Below are 21,281 nucleotides of genomic sequence, written 5' to 3' on the forward strand. Positions count from 1 at the left end.
TGCGGAGGGTCCTCTGGTCCCACGGCTCCGGTGGACCTCTCACAGGTGTGCCTGCAGAAGATCCGCTGATCCCGCCGGCTTAGGTGGAGCCGCGGGACCAGCGGACCCTCCGCAGGCACACCTGCGGGAGGTCCACCGGAGCTGCGGGACCAGCGGACCCTCCGCAGGCATGCCACCGAAGACTGCCTGCCTGCTGCCCTCCCGGTGACCGGCAGAGCACCCCCTGTGGCATGCCACCCCAAGCACACACTTGGTGTGCTGGGGCCTGGAGACACCCTGGAAGTGAGTAAGAGTAGGGAAGCAGGAAAGAGAAGGAAGAGGAAAGGAACAGTCTCAACTCATCTAATCTGTGTAGCCATAATCAATAGTTTGAGGTTCTGTCTCAACTAGCATAAAAGGTAGGTTTTTTAAACATTAGCTACTAGATTTTAAAATGCTAGTGTAGACAAGGCAAATTATATTTTAACAGGTTAGTTCAAAGTCAAGGTGAGCCCTGGGAAGGGTTTTTAGAGTTAGGTTTGGTCTCTACTTAAAAGTTAGCTTGACATAGCTACATCAGTCAGGGGGGTGAAAAAACATACCCCTGACCAACTTAGTTATGTCTACATAACTTTTAGGTGAAGATGCAGGTATGTGAGTGGAAGAATGATTCTGTTGACATTGCTAGCATCGTTTGCGTGGTGTTCCTACACTGACAGAAAAAGGCCTTCTGGTGGTGTAGGCTGTGTCTACACTACAGAGTTATGCTGGTATAGATATGCCAACACATCTATGCCAGTATAATCTCTGTAGCTTAGAAACAGCCTCAAGCAGTAGAGAAGGTGAAAGCCAATCAATCCTCATTGTTAGGAGAAACATCATCCATCTCAGACACTTTGAGAGAGCTGTTCAAAAAGTGGCAATTCTTTTCTATGTATTCTATGTATTTTTATTTTCCATGCAAAAGAAATAGATTAGATTTCAAATGAAAAATTTTCATTACGTGTAATTTGAGTCAAATCAAAATAAAATGGTTTAATTTTTGGAGGCTATTTCTCATTTCTTTTCCTCCCCCCTTCTTCCCCCCGGAAAGGAAGAGAAAGAGTGAGAAACAAGAACAATGACAACAACTAAGAATACATGAGTGTTTTCATTTCAAACCTAATTGAAAATTTTTGTTTGGATGAAAAATTGATAAACCAGTGAACATTTCCTAACAAAAAGAGAATTGTTTGATTTCCTTCTAAAGTTTTCAAATTGAACTGAACCAAAAAAAGTTTTTAATGAAAAATCTGAAGATAGTGAAGATTATAAAACAGTTTTGTCAAAAAATCTTTTTTAATGAAAAATGTTTTTTAAAAAGAACTTGAAGTGGGAGGATCTGAGTTCTTCTCCTGGTTTTGCTGTGTGCCATTTGGCAAGTCACTTAGTCTGTCTCTGCCTTAGCTTCCCTATCTATAAAATGGGGAAAGAGAGCCCTTTGTCACTGGGCATTGAGGCTTCATTCACTAATAGATCTGATCAACATTTTTCAGACCAAAAAAAAATCCCACTGAAAATTTGGGTTTCTGTATCACCCCTCAGGAAAAGGTAGTTTTGACTAAATTTGCAGATTTTTTTTAAAGGAAGTTTCTAAACATGGCAATTTTTAAAATTTCAATTGAAATTTGTTTAGTTTTGTTTTCTGAAAACCAAATATTTTTTGAAAATTCAAATTGGTTTTTCCCCTTTTCTCCTCCTTTGCCACCTTTTTTGCCATTGTGCACAAATTAATAAATAATGTCCAAGCTGTTGTAGGGCTTTTTTTGCTGTATTTTTTTCCCTTTTCTACTCAGCAGTGTTTCAAAACTTCATCCTGTTGAGGAAATTTTGAAAAGTCACAGAGGGGAAGAGTTAACAAAGTTCATTTTTCTAACTTGGTAACTTTTACAAAGTTGGAGACATTTTTAAAAGTTAAAGTAGAAAAAGGGAAATGTTAAAAAAAGAGAGGAAAGAATAAAAAATCCAACAACTAGACATTCTGTTCCATTCAGGAGCAAAAAAGGGAGAGAACAAAAATCCGAAATTTCAAAAGGTTGTTTTAACTTCTGAAGGTTGAATTGAAATGTGGATGTCAATTAAAATAAAAATGAAATGAAATTTCAGATAGAACTAAAGCCTTTAAAAAAAATTGAATCTAAATGAAAAAATACTGTTTTATTTCATTTTGAAGTTTTCTCATAGAAAAAAATATCAGAATATTTACAACAGAAATTCATTGTTGGAAAAAAGTGTGTTTTATTCTTTGTTTATTAATATTTCTAAAATGCATTGAGATCCCTAAAAATCTGGGTCTGCAGAAGCGCACAGGGTTAGTATTGAATTAACCCTTTGATCAAAGGCTAATTCCCAATAAGGCTTGTTTCTACTGATTGTGTCTGAAATCTTTGTATAAGCTGAGGTTTGTGTTGGTCTCTCTAGGATTTGCTGCAGAATTCTCCGAACTCAATGACTGCAGTGGCCAACAACCCCCAGGGAATTGTGGTCCCAGCATCAGCGCTGCAGCCAGGGAATATCTCCATGACAACGGTCAATTCACAAGTTGTGTCAGGTAGGAGGCGTGCAATGTACATCAGTGACCATGTTAGTCACATCTTTTGCATGCTTAGGTTCTTTCTTTAGATGACAAGAAAAAAAACTGAAGTAAGAACAGGCAGAGCAAATGTCTGTGAAATGAAAGGTACGGCATGGAACTGGACAGCACTTGGCATGTCCAAGTGTCTTCTGACTCAAATGTTGTGAAATGGGAACCCTTGTCTTTCTGTTAAAGCTGAGATCATTAAATGCACGGAAGGAGAGCTCTGATAGCTCTACTGGCTCTGCCTTCTTGGATCAGAGCTCACAATACTGCATGCTAGCCCCTTGGTAGCCAGTAGATTCATTTTCTCAGAACCATTCTTTGTGAGCTGGGCACTGTCTGTTATTTCAGCAACTCTAGTTCTGCTTTCGGTATCAATCTGTGGTCCAGTGCAGAATAGATGTGTTTTAAAATGGAGCTGTAGTGTTGATGCATCAGCCTTCTATCATCTCTGCTTTGCTGAACGTCAAACCAGGGGCGGCTCTATGTTTTTGCTGCCCCAAGCATGGCAGTCAGGCGGCCTTCGGCGGCACACCTGTGGGCGGTCCACTGGTCACGCAGATTCGGCAGCGTTTCTGTGGGTGATCTGCCGGTCCCGCGCCTTCAGCATACCCGCCACCAAAGCTGTGGGACCGGCGGACCTGCTGCAGGCATACCACTGAAGGCAGCCTGACTGCCGCCCTCACAGCAACCGGCAGGCCGCCCCCCATGGCTTGCCGCCTCAGACATGCGCTTGCTGCGCTGGTGCCTGGAGCCACCCCTGTGTCAAATTCTGTAGCTCTAGGGGTGGTCTTATCCGCAGAATAGGATGCGAGAGTTCTATCCCCTCACAGCTACTCCAGGCTGTGGCTGCCCCAGGACCCCAGAACCTGAGAGCTCTTGGCTTTGGAAGGAAATGACATTATTTTGTCATGCTTTTACTATGATCCTTTGCTTCAACCACAGGGATGGATCTAGACCCATTTTTGTCTGGCTGGTCCAATCCTTGTGCTGGACAGTGTGCAGCACATCTATTAGTGTTAATATGCTCCTTTCAAAACTGACTTCTCACTACAACCCTGGGCTGCAGCTGGGACCAATGAAACCACTGGCCTTGTGCATGTGCCTCCCCTTGGCCAGCCTGGAGTGATAAATATCAGCTGTTTCCCTAAAATTCTGCTTTGAACCATATCTTTGTCAGGTGGAGCCCTCTACCAGCCTGTAACTATGGTAACATCTCAGGGCCAGGTGGTAACTCAAGCAATCCCACAAGGAGCCATACAGATCCAGAACACACAGGTAAGATGAGTGGGACCAAGAGGCCTGGAAGGGCTAAGCCAGAGCACTGGCTTCCTTAAAGTTTTAAAAGGGGAACAACTACAGGGAAGGAGCTTGATCATTTTCATTCATCCACTGCTCTCCATCTGCCCCTACAATCTCCTTTCATGCCCTGTTTCAGCTCCTGCTCTCTCTGGTCACATGCTTGCTCTCACACTCTCTTTTTGACATGATCTCACGTTCCCTCCTCTCACACTCTCCCCTCCGTGCTATCTTGTGCTCTCTCTCCCCTCTCACACTCACTCCTGCTCTCTCACCTAAATTGTACAGGCAGACTCACTTACAAACAACAGCTGCCATTGCTTTTAGCAGATTTTAGGTCCAGCAGTTCCTGACAATATACTTAGCAATGAGGAGCCAAACATTCTGTCAGAGTGCAGACAGCTCTCATTAAAATCAGTGGGGGTTATGTACTCACACATGATCAGGCCTGGGACATCCAGCCAGACCTATGGATAATGCAAGTGTGATGGGCCGACAAAGGGAGATCTGAGTTTCGATCCTGCACTAACACTCTGGCTTCTTAGTAAGTAACTGCCCCATGACATGTGAACGTCGTTGAGAAGATGCAGACCCATGACCAGCCTGTGTGAAATAAATCAAAGAAAGGCTCTGATTTACTTGGGGTTGGTCCTGCTTTGAGCAGGGGGTTGGACTAGATGACCTCCTGAGGTTTCCTTCCTAATCTTCTATGATTCTATGCTAATCCATTTCTGAGGGGCAGGGTGATTCAGTAAAGTTATTCTCTGACCTTATTGCAATAGGTTTGACAAACTGATAGAGTCCTGTGCTTGCCCTATATGAATACATATTTCAGTAAGACTTTTTAGGATCTGAATCCCAAATATTTATGTGCTTCTGCTGTGGTTAGCTACATTAGCTTAGCAGTGGGCTGCCTCATCCACTGAAGAGTCCTGAACTAGCTAGGGCCTAATGTTTCAGAGAGTTCAGGGTCTGGTAATAAGAACTGCCCTCTACTAAAATAAAGCTCTGTTCCTCCAGAGCTCTTTTGCACTTCAGTGTTGCAGAGCTTTGAAGCTTGGGAGAACAAAGCTCCTTGTTTAGTTTTCTCTTTACAAAATAAAACTATACACACAGAATGCAAAAAATACTACAAAAAGCTAATGATAAAATTACAGCTAATCACGCAAAAGTCAAGAGAGGTTAAACTAAAGGTTTCTCACACAACTGTAACTCTACCTCTTTGTTTGAATGCATTATAAATACAGGGACAGATTCACCCAAATGCTCCTGCTGTGTTGCATGACTCTTATGATGCAAAGCAGCTATAAACCCATTTAAGCAGCAACTTAAGCTAGGTTTACAGTTGCTTTGCATCACAGTAGTGCAAAGCAGCTGGAGTGTACCTGTAAATCTGGCTCAGTCTTTAATTACATGATCACACACTATTTCTCAAGATAATACAAAAACATATCATACAGGTCTTTTCTACAACTTCAGACAGACACATATAACATCTTGTAGTGCTATGCAGTCCACAGAAGTTGTTTATATGAAATGTATGTGGAAAACACACTTAGGCCTGGTCTACACTACGTGTTTATACCAAATTTTGCAGCGTTAAACCGATTTAACCCTGCACCCATCCACACAATGAGGCCCTTTATATCGATATAAAGGGCTCTTTAAACCGGTTTCTGTACTCCTCCCCAATGAGAAGAGTAGCGCTGAAATTGGTATTGCCATATCGGATGAGGGTTAGTGTGGCCGCAATTCGACAGTGTTGACCTCCGGGCAGTATCCCACAGTGCACCATTGTGACTGCTCTGGAAAGCCATCTGAACTTGGATGCACTGGCCAGGTAGACAGGAAAAGCCCCGCGAACTTTTGAATTTCATTTCCTGTTTGGCCAGCGTGGAGAGCTCACCAGCACAGGTGACCACGCAGAGCTCATCAGCACAGGTAACAATGCAGTCTCCTGAGAATTGAAAAAGAGCTCCAGCATGGAACGCACAGGAGGTACTGGATCTGATCGCTATATAAGGAGAAGATTCCATGCTAACAGAACTCCGTTCCAAAAGACAAAATGTAAAAACATTTGAAAAAATTTCCAAGGCTATGATGGAGAGAGGCCACACCAGGGACTCAGTACAGTGCCGAGTGAAATTTAAAGAGCTCAGACAAGCCTACCAGAAAACCAAAGAAGCAAATGGAAGGTCCGGGGCAGGGCCGAAAACATGCTGCTTCTACGCTGAGCTGCATGCAATTCTAGGGGGGTCTGCCACCACTACCCTAACCCTATCCGTGGATTCCAAGGTGGGGTTGGTAATCTCAGCCATGCCTGAGGATTCTGCGGGTGGGGAAGATGAGGAGTAGGAAGAGGATGACGAGCTTGCAGAGAGCATACTGCACTCCATTCTCCCCAACAGCCAGGAGCTTTCTCTCATTCAGACGGAATTACCCTCCCAGCCCTCCCAAGCCACTAGCCCAGACAATGAAGCCATGGAAGCGACCTCTGGTGAGTGTACCTCTGTAAATATAAAACATGGTTTAAAAGCAAGCATTTTTTAATGATTAATTTGCCCTGAGGACTTTGGACGCATTCGCGGCCAGTACAGTTATTGGAAAAGTCTGTTAACATGTCTGGGGATGGAGCGGAAATCCTCCAGGGACATCTCCATGAAGCTCTCCTAGAGGTACTCCAAAAGCCTTTGCAGAAGGTTTCTGGGCAGGGCAGCCTTATTCCGTCCTCCATGGTAGGACCACGCCATGCATGTAGCAAGTAATCTGGTATCATTGCATGACAAAGCCTAGCTATGTATGGTCCCGGTGATTGCTGGCATTCAAGCAACATCCGTTCTTTATCTCACTGCTTTATCCTCAGGAGAGTGATATCGTTCATGGTAACCTAGTTGAAATTCAGGAATTTAATTAAGGGGACAGAGATGGCCATTCCTACTGGGCTGTTTGCCTGTTGCTTAAAAGAAATCGTTCCTTGCAGGTAGCCAAGCGGGGGGAGGAGAAGGGGGATTGGCCCTGAGCTTTTTCGCATTTGGCTAGCAGTGATCTTCCATGATACCAGCCACACGGTTGGGGGAGGGGTAAAGCGATCATCCCAGAGAATTGGATGGGGGGGTGGTTTCTGCTGCTGCATGTTAACAGGAAAGAAGCATCATTGAACGAGATTTGCTTGGTTTTGGGGAAAGGAGGGCACTGTGTATATGAAGGCTGCAGAAGCCGAAAGACAATGGCTTACCTTGGCTGCATGCAAGCTGAATTCTGCTGCCCGGACCTGTGTCTGTGAGATCTCTAACAGCAGAGCCGCAGGCACTCAATATTAAGATGCAAAATGCGACCTTGTAGTGAAATCACATGTGCTATGTAAGGTGAATAGTGTTGTTCACCGTGAAAGAGTATAAGTATTGTTCTATAAAATGTATCTTTTTAAATACTTCTCTCCCTTTTTTCCCTCCTTCATGCAGCTGCACATTTTTCAAGCCTCCCTACTCCATCCCGAAGGCTATCTCAGATAAGGCGGCGGAAAAAGAAGACGCGAGACGAAATGTTCTCGGAAATCATGGAAGTGACCCGCAATGAAAGAGCTCATTTGAATGAGTGGAAGGATGTGGTATCAAATTACAGGAAAGATGCCAGTGAATGTGAGGACAGAAGGGACCAACGTGAGGACAGACGGGATGCTTGAGATGAGAGATGGCAGCAGGAAGATCAGAGGTGTAGGCAGGAAGATCAGCGGTGGTGGGATGCAACACTGGGGCTGCTGCGTGATCAAACTGACATCCTCCGATGTCTGGTGGACCTTCAGAAACAGCAGCAGAATCACAGAGTGCCGCTGCAGCCCCTGTGTAACCACCCTCACCCCTCACCATGTTCCATATCCTCCTCACCCAGACGTGTAAGAACACATGGGGGAAGGCTTCATGCACCCGCCCACTCCACCCCCGTGGACAGTACAACCAAAAGACTGTCATTACTTTGAAATTTTTTTAATGGCCTTTTCCTTCCCTCCTGTCCTTCTCCCAAACCACACCCGGGCTACCTTGTCAGTTCTCTCCCTCTTTTTATAATGAATTAATAAATAATACATGATTTTTAAATGATAGTGACTTTATTTCCTTAGAAAGCAAGCTGTAATTGAAGCGGGAAGGTGGGTTGCTTACAAGGAATGGATCGATCAAGGAGGGGGGTTCATCAAGGGGAAACAAACCCAGCAGTCAGACTGTACCCTGGCCCGTGATGAAACTCATTTTCAAAGCTTCTCTGATGTGCACCTCTTCCTGGTGTGCTCTTCTAATCGCCCTTGTGTTTGGCTGCGCATAATCAGCAGCCAGGTGATTTGCCTCAGTCTCCCACCCCGCCATAAAAGTCTCCCCCTTACTCTCACAGAGATTGTGGAGCACACAGCAAGCAGCAATAACAATGGGGACATTGATTTGGCTGAGGTCAGAGCGAGTCAGTAATGTGCGCCAGCATGCCTTTAAATGGCCAAATGCACATTCTACCACCATTCTGCACTTGCTCAGCCTGTTGTTGAACAGTTCCTGACTACTGTCCAGGCTGCCTGTGTATGGCTTCATGAGCCCTGGCATCAGGGGTAGGCTGGGTCCCCCAGGATAACTACAGGCATTTCAACATCCCCAACTGTTATTTTCTGGTCTGGGAAGTAAGTCCCTTGCTGGAGCCGTTTAAACACAGTAGTGTTCCTGAAGACGCGAGTGTCATGAACCTTCCTGGCCATACCACGTGGATGTTGGTGAAACGTCCTTTGTTATCCACCAGTGTTTGCAGCACCATTGAAAAGTACCTCTTGCAGTTTATGTACTGGGTGCCCTGGTGCTCCAGTGCCAAGATAGATGAAACCCATATCCCTATCACCCCACCACAGTTAGGGAATCCCATTGCAGCAAAGCCATCCACTATGACCTGCACATTTCCCAGAGTCACTACCTTTCGTAGTAGCAGCTTAACGATTGCTTTGGCTACTTGCATCACAGCAGCCCCCACAGTAGATTTTCCCACTCCAAATTTATTCCTGACTGACCGGTAGCTGTCTGGCGTTGCAAGCTTCCAGATGGCTATTGCCCCTCGCTTCTCAACTGTGAGGGCTGCTCTCATCTTGGTATTCTGGCGTTTCAGGGCAGAGGAAAGCAAGTCACAAAGTTCCATGAAAGTGCCCTTACGCATGCAAAAGTTTTGCAGCCACTGGGAATCGTCCCAAACCTGCAAAACTATGCGGTCCCACCAGTCTGTGCTTGTTTCCCGGGCCCAAAATCAGCATTCAATGGCTAGAACCTGCCACATTACCAGCAGGATCTCCAAAGCACAGGGGCCTGCGGTTTGAGAGAATTGTGTGTCCATGTCCTCATCACTCTCGTCGTCGCGTTGGCGTAGCCACCTCCTCCTCACCTGGTTTTGCAGGTCCTGGTTCAGCATAGACTGCACGAGAATGCACGAGGAGGCAACGTCCACGATTGTGGTCTTGAGCTGAGCAGGGTCCATGCTTGCTGTGCTATGGCGTTTGCACAGTTCACTCAGGAAAAAAGGCGTGAAATGGTTGTCTGCTGCTTTCACGGAGAGAGGGGTGAGGCTGTACCCAGAACCACTCGCGACAATGTTTTTTGCCCCATCAGGCACTAGGATCTCAACCCAGAATTCCAAGGGGCAGGGGAGACTGCAGGAACTATGGGATAGCTATGAGATAGCTACCCACAGTGCAACGCTCCGGAAGTCAACACTAGCATCAGTACATGGATGCACACCGCCGAATTAATGTGCTTACTGTGGCCGCATGCACTTCACTTTATACAATCTGTTTTAAAAAACCGGTTTCTGTAAAATCGGAATAATCCCGTGTGTAGACGTACCCTTAGACAACATGCCATGAACAACAAAGAGTCATAACGACAAAGGATCATAATGAAAATGCATTGGCTTTCACATAGGTTTAAAATCAAATGCTAAACTCTTCCATCAGGAATACATGTATATTTGATGTCAGTTTACAGAAAAAAAAAACAGTTTTCTATGTACTTGAACTGGTCTAGCTAGAAATGTATTGATAACTTTCAAGCCAAGTGTAAATTCTGTACTCAGTTTACTATGGACTGAAAAGACAATATTTAAAAGAACAAACATTTAAAAGCAATTATGGCCTAGTTGGCAGATGTGACTGAGGCAATAGAAGCTGTGGATGCCCAGCACTTCTGAAAATCATGTCCTTAACAAAGAAAGATGAATGCATTGAATCTCAGAGTGTTCAGAAATGCAGAGAGTCGCAGTGAAAAAATACACAGGAATTAACCTTTTATTTTAAGGAATTCCACACAGGCATTTCTCTGAGATATCCCTCAGTTTGGTTCATTCCAGAGCTACAGCTAAGTTTATTATCAGACATTTTAATGTGAATTAGGCTGAATTTGAGCAATTTACTATAGGATTATAGACAGACTTTAAGGTCAGAAGAGACCATCATGATCATCTAGTCTGACCTACTGATGGTTTAAAGACTTCAAGTTACAGAGAATCCACCACTGACACTAGTTTAACCTGAAAATAACCCAGGCCCTGCTTGACACAACAGCAAATTTTTGAATGATCTGCATTGTATAGAACAAAAATATGATACAACAATATACAGCAGTGCACAGGATAATACATCTCTCCTGTCAACAAAAGATATCGCCATAATCACTCATCCTCAGCTCCCACGCACATGAATTATGGAGCTCAGTAAAAAGGTTCGTTTCTTTTATTGTTCACCACTAGTTTGTTTCCTTTGTATTCTCCCTCCCTTTTCATAAATTATAGGCATTTGCAGAAACTGATTCAGAATACTGAGATTTGTATTCACTGTGCTAAAGAATTTTTCCAGCCTTCCCTTGGAAGTCCATAGAGACAAAGTCAAACCTAGCTGGCAGATGTTTGTGCTTGTTTCATACAAAAAACTATATCCGAAGGTAAAGGTTGCAGATTTAAGCACTCAAAATGCCAGAAGTAAGGTTGTCTGTGCAACCTAACTATATGCCTCTTTTGTAACAGAGGTAGGGATCCCTCTGTTTCTATACTCATGTAATTAAAGACTGTCATAATACACACACAGAAGCAGAATTAAGGTTGCATGGGTGTTTCCTACCCAGTTAGTGTTTGATTTTGCCATTTTAACTGTCTTTTAATAAAAGTAATGAGTATGAAGTTTTAGGTTTTTTAAAAAAACAAGTAATAAAAACTGAAATTCTGTCACATAGAGCCATAATGGGAATTTTTAAGAGCAGGTTAGACAAATACCTGTCCAGGATGCTCTAGATAATACTTAGTCCTGCCATGAGTGCAGGGGATTGGACTACATGTCCTCTCAAGGTCTCTTCCAATCCTATGATTCTACAATGACTCCTCCCTCTGTGGTTTGAACCCAGTAAGGGAGCAGTAAACACCAGTAATTTGGTTGACTTAATTTACCCTCTCTGCACACACATCATACAAAACTCATCAGGTTTACTTTGAGATGAGATATGATGCAGAGTGGTCAAGTTATTCCATTTCTATGGTAATGGCACAAACAATGACACCAGCATGTTAAAATGACAACTTTGAAATATTTGCATTTGGCTGTTAAATAATACACAGTCATTAAACTAAGACAACATTGGGTTTCTTTGTGATCTCAAAGCATCACAACAATAACCTAAGGGTTAAACAAAATCTAATAATAAATATGTACAGGTATCATTATCATCATGTTGTTCACCATTGTGGTCTCTGTTGAGACTTTGGGCATGACATTTTGGGGTAAAATCCAGACCAGTGACTTGCCCTGAAACCTGGGGTTCCTCTCAATGCTTTGCTAATGTAGCTCCCAACCTGGGTTCCTCACAAAAAGCCAAACAACATGCAGGTCACCTCCTGAGTGTCTGTGTATAGCTTCAGCCCTCGTCCAGCAGCTCTGAACCCAGCAACCTGTCAGCAAACACCAGCAACACTCTGGCTTCAAACAGCTTTGGTTACTACCTGCAGAGTGGCCCAAACACACTCCCCTAAACGTATGTTCTGCACAGTCCAGCCCTCTCCTGGACATTCCAGGTGTGCTGGACCCATTGCCCCTTTAAGGGGATCAATATACAACACTCTCGCTACTTTTAAATTGAGTTAAGAATATAAGAATGACCACACTGGGTCAGACCAAAGGTCCATCCAGCCTAGTATCCTGTCTGCCCACAGTGGCCAATGCCAGGTGCCCCAGAGGGAGTCAACCTAACAGGTAATGATCAAGTGATCTCTCTCCTGCCATCCATCTCCATCCTCTGACAAACAGAGGCTAGGGACACCATTCCTTACCCATCCTGGCTAAAAGCCATTAATGGACATAACCTCCATGAATTTATCCAGTTCTCTTTTAAACCCTGTTATAGTCCTAGCCTTCACAACCTCCTCTGGCAAGGAGTTCCACAAGTTGACTGTGCGCTGTGTGAAGAACTTCCTTTTATTTGTTTTAAACCTGCTGCCCATTAATTTCATTTGGTGGCCCCTAGTTCTTATATTATGGGAACAAGTAAATAACATTTCCTTATTCACTTTCTCCACACCACTCATGATTTTGTATACCTTTATCATATCCCCCCTTAGTCTCCTCTTTTCCAAGCTGAAAAGTCGTAGCCTCTTTAATCGCTCCTCATATGGGACCCGTTCCAAACCCCTAATCATTTTAGTTGCCCTTCTCTGAACCTTTCCTAATGCCAGTATATCTGTTTTGAAATGAGGAGACAATATCTGTACACACAGTATTCAAGATGTGGGCGTACCATGGATTTATATAAGGGCAGTAAGCTATTCTCCATCTTATTCTCTATCCCTTTTTTAATTATTCCTAACATCCTGTGTACTTTTTTGACTGCTGCTGCACACTACGTGGATGTCTTCAGAGAACTATCCATGATGACTCGAAGATCTCTTTTCCGATTAGTTGTAGCTAAATTAGCCCTCATCATATTGTATGTATAGTTAGGGTTATTTTTTCCAATGTGCATTACTTTACATTTATCAATATTACATTTCATTTGCCATTTTGTTGCCCAATCACTTAGTTTTGTGAGATCTTTTTTAAGTTCTTCACAGTCTGCTTTGGTCTTAGCTATCTTGAGCAGTTTAGTATCATCTCCAAACTTTGCTATCTCACTGTTTACCCCTTTCTCCAGATCATTTATAAATAAGTTGAATAGTATTGGTCCTCGGACTGACCCTTGGGGAACACCACTAGTTACCCCTCTCCATTCTGAAAATTTACCATTTATTCCTATCCTTTGTTCCCTGTCTTTTAACCAGATCTCAATCCATGACAGGATCTTGACTCTTATCCCATGACAACTTAATTTACGTTTGATTTGAGTTACCCAAACAAGTAACAGCACTGGATTCGTTTTGACTAAAGAATAAAACAAGTTTATCTAACTACAAAGAAATAGATTTTAAGTGAGTACAGGTATTAAAGTCAGAAGTGTTTACAAGAGAAATAAAGATAAAACATTTTCTAAACTTAAACTAGTCTTGGCTTGAGGAGAGGTTTTTACCACAATTGAAGTCATTCCAGGCTTCCTCCACCTTTTGATCCCCAAGTTCTTCAGTCCAATCCACTTCCCTAACTAATTTCCTTAATTCTTTAAAAAGTTAGCTCTTTTGAAATAAAAAAACCCAGTCACAGATCTATTTTTGTTTATCCTTCCATTTAGTTTAAACTGAATTAGCTCATGATCACTCGAACCAAGGTTGTCCCCTACAACCATTTCTTCTATGAGGTCCCCACTACTCACCAAAACCAAATCTAAAATGGCATCCCCTCTTGTTGGTTCAGCAACTATTTAGTGAAGGAATCCATCAGCTATCACATCTAGGAAAATCTGAACCCTATTATTACGACTAGCACTTGTTCTCCTGGGAAGTTAAAGTCTCCCATGATCACACAATTCCCATTAGTATTTACTTCATTAAAAACATTAAAGAGGTCTGTCCATATCCAAATCAGATCCTGGTGGTCTATCGCACGTCCCAAGCACTATCTCAGGGGAGGCTCTAGTAGCTTTCTTCCCCAATGTGATTTTTGCCCAGACAGACTCTGTCTTATCCGTTCCATCCTTTCTTATTTCTTTCCAGTCTACCTCATCATTGATATACAATGCTACTCCACCACCTTTTGCTTTATTTCTGTCTTTTCTAAACAGCACATACCCTTCAATACCTGTACTCCAGTCATGACTACTATTCCACCGTGTTTCTGTTATCCCTGTAATATCTAATCCAACCCCCTGCTCAAAGCAGGACCAATCCCAAGTTTTTGCCCTAATTGTCCCCCTCAAGGACTGAACTCACAGCCCTGGGTTTAAGCAGGCCAATGCTCAAACCACTATTAGAGCACAGCCTTAAGTGTGAGACTGACCTGGACAGCAAATTTGAACTGCAATTATAGAAAGCTATTATAATCACAATTTGGCAATTAAGAAGATGAAAACATTTCACGTTTGTATATTGCAAAATGTTGACATCTGCCAAATACTAAACAGCTTAATGATTTCTAAACAAATGTCCATGCAAAACCAATCAATTTTCAATACATTGTTGATTGGTAGCTTTGACCAACAAATACCACATTAATGTGCTGAAATTAACTTCTACAGTAAAAACTGTAGTTATGTGGCAGTGTTTCTGGAACTGTGGAGGGGGGGGGGGAACCAAAGACTCATTTGGGTACATTCAATCTTGCCTACAGGTTTATGGCACCACTTGACAACTCCATATCATATCTCATTGAAATGTACATAAAATAAACTTCAAATGATATGATGTGCGTGTGTGTATGGATAGGTATATTAAACTCCAGACACATGGCCCTTTTTGGAGACTTGCCACATACCTACAAGACCTTCAGATCCACAGCACAGACATCTACTATTTGAGTTAAAGAGTTAAAGTGGTGGCAATAGATGATTATCCTCAGTGTGGATCAGCCACTACAGTGGAACATGGCACATGCTATGCTAGTGGTTACATAACCAAGAAAACCTACCATTTTCTGCATCATGTTGTGCTCTCATGATTCATATACTGTCACTGACCCACAGGGTTAGATCTAGCTCTATTGATCCAGGGATGAGGAATCAGGGATCCCATTTTATCTGGTCTGTGTTATGCAGGAGGGCCATGTACATGATCACAATAGCCCCTGTTGGCTCTCAAAACTAAGGGGGTGCTATTCATTATTTGCCTTATCACAATGCCTATGAGCCATCATCATGGACCAGGAACCCACTCAGATTAATATATTATGATGCCAGAAGGAAGTGTTGTGGTTATCTAGTCTGACCTCCTGTATAACACAGGCCAGATAACTTCCCTATATTAATAATTCCTGTTTGAACTGGAGCAGATCTTTTAGAAAAACATCTGAACATTCCCAGCGATGGAGATTCCACCGCAAACCTTGGTAAATCATTCCAATAGTTAATTACACTCATTGTTAAAACTTTGCACCTTATTTGTAATCTGAATTTGTCTAGCTTCAACGTCCAGACATTGGATCATGTTCTACCTTTTTCTGTTAGACTGAAGAGCCTTCTATGAAATTTCTGTTCTCCATGTAGGTACTTCTAGACTGTGATCCAGGCGCCCCTTATCTTCCTCCTTCATAAGCCAAAAAAATGGAGTTCCTTGAGTCTTTCACTATAAGGCATGTTTTCTAATCCTTCAATCATTTTTGTGGCTATTTTCTGAACTCTTGCCAATTTTTCAACATTCTTCAAGTATGGACACCAAAACTGGACATGGGATTCCAGTGGTTGCAACAGTGCCAAATACAGAGGTAAAATAACCTCTTGACTCCTACTCAGGATTCTCCTGTTTATACATTCAAGTGTCGCATTAGCCCTTTATGACACATCACCACACTGGGAGCTCATGTTCTGCTGATTATCCACTCTGACCCCCAAGTATTTTTCAGAGTCACTGCTTCCCAAGATAGAGTCCCCCATCATGTAAGTATGGTCTACATTCTTTGTTGCTAAACGTATGATTTTACATTTGGCTGAACTGAAATACATATTGTCTGCTTGTCTCAGTTTTCCAAGCAGTCCAGATTGCTCTGCATTAGGGACCCAGCCTCTTCATTATTTACCATTCCCCTCAATCTTTATGTCATCAGCTGATATTTTTTCCTTCCAGATCATTGCTAAAAATGTTAAATAGCATAAGGTTGGGAACTGATGCCTGTGGGACCCCACTTAGAAATACAAGTGCTCAGTGATGATTCTCTGATTACAATTACATTTTGAGACCTATCAGTTAGCAGTGTTTTTTAATCCATTTAATGTGTGCTGAGCTGATTTTGTATCATTCTAGTTTTTTAATCAAAATATCATGCCATATCAGTTTTCAATCCACCACAATATTATTATGAGGGACAGAGCCGTAGTTTTTCTGTAGCGCTCAGCAAAAAAAGGTATAAAAATCTGAAAATGTTCAAAGCTCTCATTGTTTGGAGAGAACCTATATTTTCGGAAACCCTTGACCAAATAACCTCAAATTTATAGCACAATGTATATCCCAGTCCCTCTTGTAGCATAACACATTTTCTGACAAACCCCTAGGGAAGTGGATTTTTCAGCACTTTGAAAGTCAGCTGTTAAACAGAAAGTTATTCTCAACCTTAACTATGGAAGTGGCAGCCTTCCATAATACTTCCTGCTCCCAAGGCTAAAACTTCCAAAGGTACGGAGATGCCATCCATTATTTATAAATCTTAATTCTTTTTGGTTGGGGGAGACCTGCTCATTTGAGACATAAACGTTTTGGAGAATTCAATGTAAGGCTCATCACTCATGAGTAATCATCACTCATATGTAAGGCTATGTTTTAGTTACAGGTATTTTTAGTAAAAGTCATGGATGGGTCCCGGGCAATAAACAACAATTCATGGCCTGTGACCTGTCCATGACTTTTACCATATACCCTTAACTAAAACTTGAATTGAGGGGACCATGGGTGCTCTGGGAAGGCGGGCAGTGGTGCACAGCTGGTGTTGGGAGGGGGGGCCAGGTGGCGGCACGTGGCCTGGGACCCCTGCTGGTCCTGGAAGGGGGAAGGGTTGGTGGGGCTGGAGGGCTCCCTATCTGGCTCTGACCAGCATGTCTCTGCAGCTCATAGGGGGAGGGGCAGCCAAGGGGACTCCAACTCACTGCTCCCATCACAATGCCAGCTCCGCAGCTCCCATTGGCTGGGAACCAAAGCCAATGGGAGCTGCGGGGGCAGCACCTGCAGCATAGGCAGTGTGCGGAGCTCCTCTGGCTGCTCTGCCTAGGAGCTGCATGGACATGTCAGTGGGAGCTGGGGAGCGCCCCCCAACCCAGGTAAGCACTGCCATGCACCCCAACCCTCTGTCCGAGCCCTGAAGCCCCTCCCACACACCCAAACTGCTGCTGCTGGCCACTGCAGAAGTCACGGCGGTCATGGAAAGTCACCAAATCCATGATTTCCATTACCTCTGTGACAGACAGGCAGCCTTACTCATGTGCTCTCCAGAAAAGCTACCTGATGGATGGGAGGCTGTGAAAGGTCTGGTGAGATTGACTTTCTTTATGTCTCTAACAACATGGTCTGGGACTTGAAACTATTCAAATACAAAGTGTAAGACCCAGGATCAAACTTCCTGAAGAGTCGCGGGTTCCCAGGAGTAATAATGCAGCCTCTGCATTTACAGGGTAACATAGAGGGTACAAACTACCCTCTTTCTTTGTTTGATACAGAAACGCACCCAGGGAATGAATAAGAGCTCAAAAGGAGCCCTCCCCTTTTCTCTCCCCATCCGATCCCAGTGCAGACTCTTTTACTCCGACAGCGAGCCCTCTCCCCTTATGACCCTAACTTTTTAGAGCAGAGTAGCTACTTTTGTTTACCTGCCACAGTCCCAGCTAAATTCCATGTAGGTATTTCTTGCTGTTGCAAATGAGTTCCAGTTAGTCTCTTCCCCTGGCACGCTCCGATCTGGGGAAAATCATATACCTTCTAGTGTTACACAGGTGAGACCCTGCATTTCAGTTTCAACATTTCACACTGCGCCAGTTGAAACCAGATAGCACCTGATCAGCCTTTGAGTCCTTTGAACTTGCACTCACCCTCTTTTCACATTAATGCATTTATTTCTTATTTTACAAAGCTTACTAAAACACTCCTAAGTGGATTTTCACTACTGCAGTCTCCATGGTCCTTACCTTGTCCTCAGCTCTTTGAGCCTGGATGAGGAAGAAAAAATAAAATCCAAATCTAGGTTCTTTTTAATGTATAAAGGGAATTGCTGGCTCAGATCATACCGTGAAACTGATCAGATGTATGAAATACAAGTATGCTGGGAATATTGTGGCAGTGACAAAGCCCTGGACAAGCACCTCCTGATGCTATTCCTGTACTGCCTGGGTAATTTATTCTGCCTAGGCCCTGCAATACATCATAATCTTTGCCTGAGGGAATCATTTATACCTGACACAGGGCTGCCATAGTGATGTTTAATTCATACAGGAGAAGTGTTTTGATGAAGAACCTAAAAAAAAATAAAATAAAAGAAAAGGCTTTAAGTTGATGTTGAGATTTCAGCTAGTTTCCTGCAACCTCATTAAAACTCTTCTTCCCAAGAATATATATAGTGCCCCCTATCCACCTGGTTACTTCCGTTAGTGCCAAGCTCCTTATGGGTTTTGATGGACAGGCCTGGGTTCTTCTGGATCCTGCCATCTACTCAACAGAATGTAACTTCTTTTTCTTCCCATAGGAATGTATTTGGCAGTGCCTCCACCTGCCTTGCTCCTTCCTGGCAGGGTCACCAGGGCAGCTTGGGAGGAAAATTCTAATCACAGAGTAACACCCACTTACTTGCAGATAGTTGCAGACTACCAAGCGATAATACAAACACATTACAATATATTTAACAGTAATTCTATTAAACAGAAGGTAAATATAACATAACAGGGTAAAACATATTCTCGGGGTCACCAGTGTCCATGCTGACAATACCTGTGAATTTCCCCAGTCATGTAACCTGATTTGGCAAATGTACAGTTAGCATCCCATTGGTAGGTGTACTTCACAGGGGCCCTTGATGGCTGCGACCATGAGATCTTTGGTGCAGCAGTTAGCAATGTTGCTGACTGGGTTCAGTACAGCCCAAAGGACTCTCACATGGTAGGGTAGTAAGTCCCTCTGCAGATTTAATAGGCAGCAGGTGATACAATTCCCAAACCTTTCCCCCCGGGCTTGAGGACACTCCCTGACTAGCTAACTGAAGGATGGTGCACTCTCAACAGATCTGCAGGTTCAGAGATGGCTCTGGACTCCTCAGCACTACAGAGGGGCTGATGAGCGCTGCTGGCAGGCATCCTCTCCATGCAGGAGTCAGGCTGCTCCTGGTGCCAGGATTTCACCTCCCCGCTACAGGGTGCCGGGCTCATGGTGCAGGTTACAATAACTCTACTAAACTCCAAACTGTAGTCTCCAGCCTCAGTGCTCAGACACACTCTCAGCAGGGAGCAGCCCTGGACAAGCACCTGCAGAGCTGGCCATGCAGTGACTGATCTCACCTGAGGGGCTGGGGGGCTAACTCAGCCAGGCTGGGGGAAGTTTTCCCAGTAAAACTCTAGAAACTGGGTGTTGCCTTGGAGCGGGAAAGGCTCAAGCTGAGGGATCTTGCTTTCAGGTCCTCAGAGGCCAGTTCTCAGGGGCAACTCTGCATGCAAGACTGGGACTCACCAGTCTCCCCACCCTTGACAGGCCATCCTGCCCTTACCCTAGCTGGCTGCAGACTACTCCCCAAAATGGCTTCTCCCCCATTCAGGGCTCCCTGGGAAGGGCATCTCACTCCCTATTGTTCAGGCTAGCTCTTCTTCCTTTGCTTTCCCTTGTCAATCATTTGCTCTGAGCAGGCTCCTGCAATCCTTCCCCAAACCAACAGAGCCCCTATTGTTCTACATGACTCTCCTCTCTCCCTCTGGGTTGCTAAGCAGTCTCCGAGTCTGTCCTTGGCCCCCTTCCTACCCTACCAGGGACAATGTACCTCTCACTGAACTACCATCACACAGAACCCAAGGAATCTACTTGGGGGGTTACATATTTATACACACACACACCTTTCTATTTAAAAACATTTCTTTGCTGTTCTGGGAATAAGCTCATTGAGACTCACATGTTTATAACTCCTTATAAATGAATGAGGGATAGCTCAGTGGTTTGAGCATTAGCTTGCTAAACTCAGGGTTGTGAGTTCAATCCTTGAAGGGGCTGTTTGGGGTAAAAATCAGTACTTGGCTCTGCTAGTGAAGGCAGGGGGCTGGACTTGATGACCTTTCAAGGTCCCTTCAAGTTCCAGGAGATAGGTATATCTCCTATTATTAATAGATTAAGGGTTTTCATCTCAAGCAGCAAACGGTTGTTCAGAGAAAAGGTAGTTACTGTTTAAGACTAACTGTATTCTGTGTCTGATGTGAGCAAATCAGACAGCATTTGGGCCTGTTAGTAACATATTTGAATGATACTTTGCCACAATCGGCTCCAAGTTTTTTGCAGTCCCAAGCAAAAAAATTTTCCCATGCTCCCCTAGCCCCACCCCAACTCCGCCCCTTCCCTGCCCCATTCCAACCCCTTTCACAAATCCCCAGCCCCGCCTCCTCCCCCAGGCATGATGCATTTCCCCTCCTATCCCTCCTTCCTTCCTAGTGGAGGTGAGCTGGGGGGGAGCGGTTCCTCTGCCTCCCCCCAGGATTACTTCCTGCGGCCCTCCCCATGCCCCCAACTGCTGCAGCTCACCTCTGCTCCGCCTGCTTCCCTGGGCATGCCACCACCGCTCTGCTTCTCCCTCCTCTCTCCCAGGCCTGCTGCAAAACAGCTGATTTGCACAGCAAGCCTTGGAGGGAGGGGGGAGAAGCGGAGCGGTGACGCGCTTGGGGGAGCAGGTGGAAGTGGAGCAGAGATTAGCTGGGGGGGGAGCGATTCCTCTGGCCTCTCCCTGCAGGGTTACTTCCTGTGGCCCTCCCCGCACCCCGACCCCCACCCACGGTTGCAGCTCATCTCCACTCAGAGCCGGCTCCCGGCTTTTTGTGCCCTAAGCAAAAAAAAAAATGGAGCCAGAGTCCCTTGGAAAGTGCCACCCCAAGCACATGCTTGGAGCACTGGTGCCCAGGCCCTGTACTTTGCGTTGGCACTTAGGGTCAGTTGTGCCAAATTGTAATATATTTTTCAGTAGGAAAGTTTGATCAAGGTTGCCTGCCAGATTCATTGTAGTTGCAGTTCAGCAAGACCAGAGCTGGCTGTCATGAGCTGCCAGAGGAATCCATTTGCAGTACCTAATACCCTAGAACTCTGCTACATA

General features: G+C 44.2%; 1 protein-coding gene across 1 annotated transcript in view; it reads left to right on the top strand.

Moving 5' to 3' along the window:
- Positions 1-623: 623 nt before the first annotated feature.
- LOC115637398 (homeobox protein PKNOX2) overlaps positions 624-21,281 on the top strand; it is a 78,137-nt gene continuing 57,479 nt past the window's right edge. The window contains exons 1-3 of the mRNA XM_030538648.1: positions 624-629; positions 2,440-2,569; positions 3,777-3,874. Coding sequence (XP_030394508.1) covers positions 624-629; positions 2,440-2,569; positions 3,777-3,874 — 234 coding nt within the window. The remainder of the gene's footprint in view (positions 630-2,439; positions 2,570-3,776; positions 3,875-21,281) is intronic.

Source organism: Gopherus evgoodei, chromosome 19 (assembly GCF_007399415.2).
Source record: "Gopherus evgoodei ecotype Sinaloan lineage chromosome 19, rGopEvg1_v1.p, whole genome shotgun sequence".
Taxonomy (NCBI): domain Eukaryota; kingdom Metazoa; phylum Chordata; order Testudines; family Testudinidae; genus Gopherus; species Gopherus evgoodei.